Raw genomic sequence first — 9,805 nt, 5'->3', positions numbered from 1 at the left:
TGGAAGAACTTATTTGGAAAAGGTGTTGGGTAATCCCGGTTGTACATGCTTATAAATTCGGGAAGGTTCAGGTAAGGGTTGCAGTGACAGAGGTTCCAAATGCCTGGAAAGGGCAAGTCCAGTTCTGGAGTCGCTCAGCAGCACCTGTGATGTCCTTGACCGGAGGCGGCCTGACCCACTTCCCATCTGCCCTGCTGAAGACAGCCCCTCCTCATGCCGTGTGTTCCGACAGGTCGAATAGCACCTTTAACTCTCACAAGGGTTTCAGTTGAGCTCTAAATCATGACTGTAGCTTTAGGCTTGTGAGGTCATCTTGCTGGATTCAAGATTGCTCTCCTGTCAGCTCCCTTGAAGGTTTTGTGCAGTTCAGGGAGCATGTCATCAAAGCCGATGGCCACGCTTGATTCGGGAAGCTGGCGCCGACCACAGAGAGGGGCAGTCCTCCTGAGCGAGCTCGTGCCTTTGCTCCCACAGAGTAACATGCTTTGAATCACCAGCTGAAGGCATTTCTGGGCACCCTTTGGTCCTTTTTTGACAACCCAGGGACAGTCAGAATGTGAACACAGTGGTCTTCCCTTCCCCACGTTTCGCATCCTGCGGTTTCTGTTACTCCCGGCCAGCAGTAGTCTGGAAGCAGGTCCTCCTCCGGAGAAGGCTAATAGCAAGGTCGAGCTGCGCCCCGGCGCCTGCGCCTCTCACTTCCCTTCACCTCTCCTCCTGTAGGCACTGTGTCAGCTCCCATCATCAGAAGAGTACAGGACAGTAGGAGATCTTGAGAGACCACTCTCATGTAACTTCCGTTACAGAATATTGTTAGAATTGTTTGTTATCTCTTACCATGCCTTTAGGAATTACACTTTTATCATAGGTGGGGGTGTATAGGGAACACTACAGTGTAGAGTTTGGTGCTATCCATGATCTCAGGCATCCGTGGGGTGTCCTGGGACAGAGCTCCTGCTGATGGCAGTGTGCAGGCCACTGTAAAGTTACACAGTTGTGGTGACGACTCCAGCTCGGGGGGGCTGGGGGCGTAGCCAGACACCCATGTCCTAGTCAGTCCGGGACAGGCCCAGTTCGTGCCTGTTCCAAACATGAATGGCATCCCTTTTTACTCTCAAGTGTCTCAGAAATTGATCAATTTCTAGTCACTCCAGGACTCAACCAGAGAAGAGTTCAATCTTACGGATCAACCCATTTTCTTTTGAAGCTTAAGAAGAAACAAAACCCTAAGGAAGTCTTCAAGGTCTCTGACCTGCTACAACAGCCTATGCCTTGCAGATGTCAGTAGCTCACTCAGACTACCTGTTGGTTTAGGTTGGTGCCTCCCGGACCCTTTGACCCCACAGTTCGGGTGAATATTGCTTCCCACGTGTGAGGCGGCCTCAGCAGTACGACAGTGCAGCTGTTTCTGAAGCTGGCCAGGATGTTTCTCATCCCCCACCAGCCCTGAGCCCCATCAGAGGTGACACATGAGGACGCAGGTTCCTGTGAGGACAGAGACAGGTTTCTAGTTTGTAGGTTTGTTTTTTTGTTTTTAAGATTTTATTTATTTCAGAGAGAGTGCGCATGCATAAGCATGAGCAGGGGGAGGGAGAAGCAGGCTCCCTGCTGAGCAGGGAGCCCAGTGTGGGGCTTGATCCCAGGACCCCAGCATCATGACCTGAGCTGATGGCAGATGCTTAACCTACTGAGCCACCCAGGCGCCCTGCTAGTTTGTTTTATAAGAAATCAGAAAGCCTCTCTGCTAATACTTAGCTACCACAGGCTTGCTTGCTTTTTTCCTCTGAGTGGAAAAGAACCATTTGCTTCTGTTCGCATTCATTTTTCATATGTGATTCTTTGGACTTGTCCACATCCATTGGCTTTTTCTGCACCAAGCAGACAGACCAACAAGTCTTCATCAAGTACTTCAAACATGCTGGACCTACAGTGTGTAGTCCAATTTAAAGAAAGGGCAAGAAAGGAAAGCAAGGCCAGGAGAGGCAGCATTTGAAAAAGCTGGCTCTGAGAGTGACTTTGGCTTGAAAGACCAAAGTAGTAGTGACCCAACAGCAGTGGCGGCAGTAAAGAAGGGAAGACCCTGTGAAGAATCACGGTTCTTGCAATGTACCTTCAAGTTTACTCAGGGTACGAAAGTATTTAACAAGCGCCACACATCAGTACAGAAAAACACATAGTCTATATAGCTCATACTTTAAAACCAGTACAGGTGGCTGAAATCAATATAGAGTCTTATTTTTACTTACAAAAAATATAGAAGGTACACACTGGGAATTGAAATACTATGTTCTTTCTTTCTAGAGATGAGACATCCGTGTTTTCTGGTAATGTCTATGAAATGCTGTGCTAAATCCAAGCATATCAGGTGACCAGTAAAGCTGTCCGCTCTCTCCTACTCATGCTGAGCTAGTTCAGTGGAATACCATCTTGGTAGGGAGATTTTGACAGGAAGGAAGGAACTACAGACACTCTACCCCAACAGGAAACCTAACAAACTGATTTATACAGAAAGGGTTTTAGCAAACCTGTACAAACACTTAACATGCTGTAAGAAAGGGAGACCTTTGAGCCTATTTCCAGCATAAGCACACACTCGTTGGCACCCAGTAAACCAGGAAGGTCAACGTAGAAAGCATTTTTGCTTTCATAGCACTAACAGCTAAAAAGCACACAGCATATAATACTTTGATCTTTAAGTGGGTAATCATGGAGGCTCCAAGATTATATCCACTAGGTTAGCCTGAGTATTTTTCTATAAAAATATTTTTCTAAAAATGCGTAAGAGAAATCTAGAAACAGACCACATCAGGACCAGCAGAAGACAGTGATGCAGACTGCCAAACATAAGACAAAGAATTGATTTTCACATGTAGCTTCAGGCAGGGGACATCTCTGTTGATTCCAACTAGCTGGAATGGAAGGAGCTGCAGAAAGCTCAGCTGGGCAGGCAGCTGGCTTGACTAACAGCCTAGAGACATGTTCCCCCACAGGCAAAAAGCCCATTGAGGCTGCAGGTCTTGAGAGTGATGAATACAGAGGGCTGTGAGTACACAAAAAGCCTGGAGGACATGCAGAGCCTGCTGAGCCAAAGGGCCGGAGATGGCGGGTTCTTCCAAATGCTGCTGACCTACCACCATGAATGCTGGGGAAGGGGCCCTGGGGCAATGCTGGCCTTGCGCTTGCTCGGGAGGAGCCTGATGTCGAGGCCTGAGAAGGGTCTGCTTGGAGAGGAGCGCTAGGATTACTGAACAAGAGAAGGTGCTTCAGGACCTTAGGAGGGAGGGTCAGATGATTGTATTCTGACCCATCAATACTTAACATTAAAAAGTAGTTGCAGAACAGAGTCAGTCTTTCCAACATGTATTCTGTCACATTAGCCACGGCCTCTTCCAGTTAATTGGGCTGGCAACGTCCAGAAAGATCCCATTGTCCGGTGGTGGGACCTAGGGCCGCAGGTCATTCTGGGAAGCTGGCACAGATGATTTGCACAATGAAGTCACCACTAAACCACTGCTTAAGTCCAGTCCCCGGCCTTCTTTTTCCTGTGTGAGAAAAGAAACAATCCTAAGAGGCAAGGAATGGGGGTGGGAGGGGGGAAGGAAGGCCTTTCTACGACCCTGCGTCTGGCATGGGGAAGGAGGTGCTGGGCTGGGAGGGTGGGACACGGGAGCAGACAGGAGAGGTGAGGTTATTTTGCATTCTTGTTCAGCACTGACCCCATCACTCTTTAAATAAAAAGTGTTCTCTCTCTTCACTTCGCTGAAATACATTTTTTCCTATTAAGAGCCTGCATTATAAGAGAGGCGAGGCAATTAGACCTGCTTTTCGGTGTTGTCCTTTTGATTAGTTAGGGTCTATAAGAGGTACGTGGCACCTGTTGCGACATAACATGAGCATGCAGTCCCTCAGTAAGGGTGCTGGGTCCCTGTCGGAGGACAGCAGCTCAGGCTCCTGGCACCTTGCTAGCTGCCAGATTGACACTGGCCAGTTGTGGGGAGAAACCTGGCAGCTGCTGTCCTTGACAGGTCTACCTGGAACTTAATTCTCAGTGGTTCGATGTGGCTTACAAACCGAGCAAGACTGACTTACTGCTCTGTAGTCCAGAAACATTTCTTTAAAAGCCAGAAAATCTGTAAACGTGAGCAGCATGTCAAATATGTCACCAGCCACTTCATCTTTATGGTGCCTGCAAAAGAAAAGGATGGCCGTTTCATGAAAGACTGAAACAGACTGCGTCTCTTCAAGATGCCACTAGAGGGTTTTGAGGGCCTCCCACCCCAGGACCTGACCACCGACTGCTCTCAACCTTCACGTTCATGCAATGAAGAAAAAGGAGGGTCTTTTTTCAGAGTGAAGGATGACGCACGGGGGAAAAAGGTAAATATACAGAGTCAAGCTCAACTCACTGTAAAGTTGTGGTGAAAGCCGCCATGTTAAATCCAGGAATCCGCTCCAGCAGCTGTTCTTCAATATACTTTTCTACCAAAGAAATCTGTCACAGTGGAAAGGATCTTGGTTTTAGAAGAACAAGTTTGCTTTTCAGAAAGCCTGGCCTCTAGCCCTTTGCAAACATTCCCAAAGAGCCTATTCTATGTGTCAGGCTCCACCCTGAGTGCCGGAGATACCAAAGAACCAAAATACAGCTCCTGTCCTCAGTGAGCATGCGCCCTGGCACGTGACAGCACGGCTGTCCAGGGGCATTACACTGTGAGCATGCGCTCTGGCACACGGCAGTGCGGGGTGGGGGGGGGGATTACAGCGTGACAAGATGAACACTAACATAGGTGGAGGCAGCGGACAACAGGGCTCCCACCACCACCCCCCACGCCCCCATGGCAGGAAGTGAGGAATGAAGTAAGTGGGACCTTTTTCCTTGGGTACATGTAATCTGTGCAAAAACAATGTACAAAGAAGCATATTGTTGGAGGTAATCACAGGTTCCTTATAAGCGGAGGCTTGTGTGGAGAAAACGGTCGAGTCTGCCATGTTTCTAAGGTTCAGAAAGTTCTGGAGCTCAAACCTTTGCTCAGACAGGTGGGATCGTTCCAGGAGGTTACTTGAGACCCCAGCACAATGGAAAAACCCAGGGGTCCAGAGCTGAGACTCCTGGGTTCTAGTCATGGTCTCCCCACCAACTAGTTAATGATCTTGGTCTTGGTTTTCACTTCTACCAAGTCATGCAGTACCTGACTAGATATGTAGTAGAAAAAAATAACAATTGCCCCTTGAACGATAAGGGTTTGAACTGTGTGGCTCCACATATATGTGGGGGTTGTTATTGTTTTTGTTTTTGAGAAACATAATACAGGACTGTAATTGTATTTTCCTTATGATTTTAATAACATTTTCTTTTCTCTAGCTTCTTTTATTATAAGAACACAGTATAGGATACCTGTACAAAATATGTGTTTACCAGCTATTAACGTTATTGGTAAGGCTTCCAGTCAACAATTAGATATTAGTAGTTAAGTTTTTGAGGAGTCAGAAGTTATACGGGGATTTTCGACTGTGCAGGCATCGGGACACCTAGTCCCCACATTGTTTAAGGGTCAACTGTAGTATGTGCAAGTCCAAAGGTCAAAGCATATGAATGCAAGGTATGGTGAACCCATACATTATAACTGAAAACAGGATTATGATCAAGCCATTTTTAAAACAGAAGTTGGACAAAAATTACCAAGCAATGGGAGGTGAGAACTAGACCAGATTCTGAACAATTTCTGGCAGGTGTTGGTGGCAGCTTCTAAAAGTCTAACAAAGGTCAACATCTTTTGGTTCTAAATTCACATTTTAAAGAACTTCTAATCTCCGGGGCGAGGAACAAAACCACTTACGTATTCGTTAAAAATAGGCGTATAGGTGAGTTTGTTCTCTTCCGTGTCTTCAAACTCCTGATAGTACTTGTCCATGAAATTTCTCTGTAATAACTGGAACTCGTCATCTGAACCACAATAGGAAAATTTTATGGCTTTTCGGTGGAGACTAAAAACCATTCTGACTAACAGGTAGGAATTCTATGCCAGCACAACTGCTTTCTCAGTGGCTGGTCTCCAGGAGAGGGAAAGCTAAATATGTTTTAAGGAAGTGTTCAATAGGACACTGATGTTCAAACAGCCCAATCCAGTCTTTTTATTAATAGCAAATATTAATATTTTTTAAACTGTGATAATGTATACCTCACATAAAATTCACCATTTTAACCATTTTTGAGTGTGGTTTGGTGGCATTAAGTACATCCCCATTGTTGTGCAACCATTACCACCAGCCTTTGGTCCATTTTTTTTTTTTTTAAGATTTATTTATTTATTAGACAGAGACAGCCAGCGAGACCTTTGGTCCATTTTCAACACACCCGTATAGGGCGGCCTGGGAACTCCTTCACATTCCTTTTCCAAAAAGGAATGGGATGGCCTCTTCTTGTAAAAGGGTTTCAGCAGCTGTGGTGGGAAGTGTAGTGATTAAGCATATGGGCTCTGATCCTAGCTCCAGCCGCTTAAATTGTGTGACCTTGGGCACATTTCCTAGTATCTCTAAGCCCCACTTTTGTCAACTAGAAAATAAGGATGATCAGAGTACCTATCATAAAGGATTGCCAGGTGGAATTTGGATGGGTTCATATAGAGATTAGCTTATAGCAAACACCTAAATGTGAGAGAATAGGGAATTTTAACAAGAGAATATTACTTCTGAAAGTCAAAGGAAAGCTTCACAGATGACCTAGGCTTAGGATAATTACCCTGAGCTTAAAAAAGGCTCCTTTTCCCATGGCACACAGGGTGCCCAAAAAGACAGTACTCAAAAGTATGCCTGAGGATTCCCCAGAAACCCTCAGATTCACACAGGACAAGGACTTACTGGTGAAACCTCTGTATTTAGGTGTTAAAGGTGTGAACCTTTTTGGGACCTGAAGATACAAAAGCTTGGTTCAGTAATTTTCAGACTTGACTAGACTATTAAACACAGACTATGAAATACCACCAACATAACGGAGTCCTTTTTTGCCTAATTTGAAGAAAACTCAAGACAAAGTTTTTCACTCCCATGTATTCGTCTTAAACCTTGGTTGGCTGTTACTGCTTATTACACTTATCAGGTCTGTATGCACCAAAATGAATGCACAAAGAGGAACTCAGAACCCAGGAAAATACAGAACCAGCTGAAGTATGGCACTTTATTTTCTTCATGGACATGTGTGCTATGGCTATGGTATTATGCTGTTTTATGTCACAAAAACATTAAAGCTCAAAACTGAAAAATGGAATTCCTCTCTCTGAAATAAAGTAGTTCAGTCACTCCTGAAGTTTTGCCAAGAGGCTCCTAAGGTCTAGAGCCCCCTTACCTGAATAAGTCTGTTCCAGGACCTGAATCTCTGGTTTTAGTTGTTAAACAATGGGGGATGTTTGCCAATAAAATCACAGTAAGGCTTACTTAATATTACTCTGTGCTACATTAAAATTTATACGCAGCTTGCCGTTTTCTCTCAAAATTAACTCTCCAAATCGCAAGGGTCTAAGAACTGAAGAGCACAAGTTAGACTGAGGCTCAAGGAAGCTTACCCATGATAATGTCCTCTAAATATCCAACCACAGCATCAAATTCTGCATCAGAGGCGGAAGAGCTGAAAAATATACCTGGATTAGGTGCTGTCTGAAAGAAATCGCTTTAAAAAAGTATATCAGGGACATTTTCAAACAAGCCTAAAAAAGAACAAAATGAACTTCCCATCACCCAGCTTCAACTATTAAGAATGATTATTGCCTAATGTAGCAATTCCAAACAGGAAAACCCATTTTTTGGGACACATTTGTTACATCGAAGTTGAATGGCTCCATTTTCAGAAAACCTGTTAGGACACAAGGAGCTACAAGAGGGACAAATAAAGGGAAGCAGCGGCTCGCAGGGCACATCTTAAGGCTCCTCGCATGTTCGTCCTTCGGGTTTACTCACCGCATCTTCGCTATCACCCCACACCTATCGGCTTGTGAGCGTGAATCTGGAGCCAGCGAGATACTGGCCAGTGGGGCAATCGGATCAGGAGTCCCCAGAAGCGGTGGTGAAGGAGGTAGTGGTGGAGGGTCCTCTGACCCGTGGTCGGCCTCGGCAGCTCAAAGCTGCCAGGTTTTGCTGCCGACTAAGGGTTGGAGGCGGGGGGATTGTGATGGAGGCGTTGCTCATCGCGTGACACTCGCCCCGCACTCCCGTCCTCCCGGCGTGAACCCGGCGGTCGGGCAGTTGGCTGAGGGAACTGGGGCGGAGCCTTGGTGGTCCCTCACCCCCATCCCACCCCTCCAGGACACCCGCTTCACAGGGCCGAGGCCCAGGCGAGCGCCGGCAGGGCCGGGCGGCGTCACTCACAAAGACAGAGCGAAGCTCTCTTCCTCTAGGGCGTCCATCGCCGCCGCCGCATCCACCCGCGGGGCGAGCGGGCCCGTCGGCCTCCTACCCCGAGCGCGGCCCTGGCCCAGCCTCCGCTCTGCTTCGTAGAGCCCCAACCCGCATCTGGGAGACCTCACCGCCGACGCAGCGGCCCTGCGTGCGAGGCCCGGGCCTCAGGTTCCCCGACGGCGGCCACGCGCCTGTGGGGCCCCCACACCAGGATAGGCCTCTCAGTGTGCGCCGCTGCCGCTGCGGGGTCCGGGCGTCAGTTACCCACAACTCGGCGCCGCGCCCCGCCTCCCGTCACCATGGCCACCAAAACCCCTTCCGCCGCCTCGCGCTTTCCAAGAGCCAGTCGCAGGCGCGCGCTGCTCGGCGCCGTGGGCGGGGCAAAGATGGGGAGAGGAAGTGAGGGAAAGAGCTAGAGAGGCGCTAGGGGGAAGTCTTTGAGCCTCGGTGGGACGTTTGGGGCTACTGGAGTGTTCTCTCGCTTGGTGGCGGTTAAATCTCACATTGCCCCCATCTTATGGAGGAAGGAATGGAAGCGAAGAGCCTCAATTTCTTCACTTGCCATTTGGGAATAAGTTATAGGATTTAAGAAGATTAAATAAGGGGCGCCTGGGTGGCGCAGTCCTTGAGGTGGCACTCTTGATTTCCCCTCAGGTCATGATCTCAGGATCCCGAGACCCAGCCCTGCGTGGGACTTCGCACTCAGCGAGCAGTCAGCTTGAGAGTCTCTCCATTTCCCTCTGCCCCAACCCCGTGTGCTCTCTCTCTAAAACAAAATAAAAAGATTAAATCGTTTAAAGTGGGTTGTAAGAGCACTGTAAACTGCAGATTTCCTGAGAGCCGGTCCCTTAGCTTTTGGCTCTCATAATGCAGACCTCTGATTCTCAAGACATTTACTTCCTTTTGTGGAAGGAAAGCCCCACTGCAAGAAGTAGATGTCTTGTAATTTACATCATAAAGGTAATAGACACACACACACACACACACACACACACACGAAAGGATAATGTTCACGTCATAAACATTATTCGGCGTTGTTAGTTTCTTGGCTGATTAGGCAAGAAAAAAGTTGACAATCACTGAAACAACGTAATCGGGAATCGGATAACTTTGTTCCAGGAAAACTCCTCTTCCGAACCGCCAAATTTTGTAAAAGGATTCCCTAGAGCTGATTTCTCTTGATTGGACCACTAGGCGTTCTGTGTCTTTGGTTGCATTATACCCTTGGGCCAAATGTGTGGTACATGTCTAGAGTGATTTAATGTCTGGCTTAGATTTGATCTGAGGGTCAGATGGCCAGCCTGAATGAATCGACATTTTAAATGGATATAAGATAGATACAAGTGAGGGGTGTGTGGGTGGCTCACTCGGTTGGTTTGGCAATCCACTCTATTTCCGGCTCAGGTGGTGATGGAGCGCC

At 47.4% G+C, this 9,805-nt stretch overlaps 1 protein-coding gene across 2 annotated transcripts; it reads right to left on the bottom strand.

Annotated features, from left to right (window-relative positions):
* Positions 1-2,095: 2,095 nt before the first annotated feature.
* Positions 2,096-8,690, bottom strand: ARL2BP (ADP ribosylation factor like GTPase 2 binding protein). Of its 2 annotated transcripts, none has more exons than XM_002912260.4 (6): positions 8,356-8,690; positions 7,557-7,618; positions 5,835-5,941; positions 4,407-4,492; positions 4,090-4,186; positions 2,096-3,542 (listed from the first exon to the last, which is right to left on the bottom strand). In XM_002912260.4, the coding sequence occupies exons 1-6, from the start codon at positions 8,391-8,393 to the stop codon at positions 3,444-3,446; spliced, it is 489 nt and encodes a 162-aa protein (XP_002912306.1). In that variant the 5' UTR covers positions 8,394-8,690; the 3' UTR covers positions 2,096-3,443. The 2 variants fall into 2 exon arrangements, with proteins under 2 accessions (XP_002912306.1, XP_019650143.1); XM_019794584.2 differs by lacking the exon at positions 8,356-8,690 and adding an exon at positions 7,948-8,316.
* Positions 8,691-9,805: the final 1,115 nt, after the last annotated feature.

This window comes from Ailuropoda melanoleuca, chromosome 12 (assembly GCF_002007445.2).
Source record: "Ailuropoda melanoleuca isolate Jingjing chromosome 12, ASM200744v2, whole genome shotgun sequence".
In the NCBI taxonomy this organism is placed as follows: domain Eukaryota; kingdom Metazoa; phylum Chordata; class Mammalia; order Carnivora; family Ursidae; genus Ailuropoda; species Ailuropoda melanoleuca.
The sequence above is the reverse complement of the archived record's forward strand: the minus strand, read 5'-3'. Positions and strand labels throughout refer to the sequence as shown.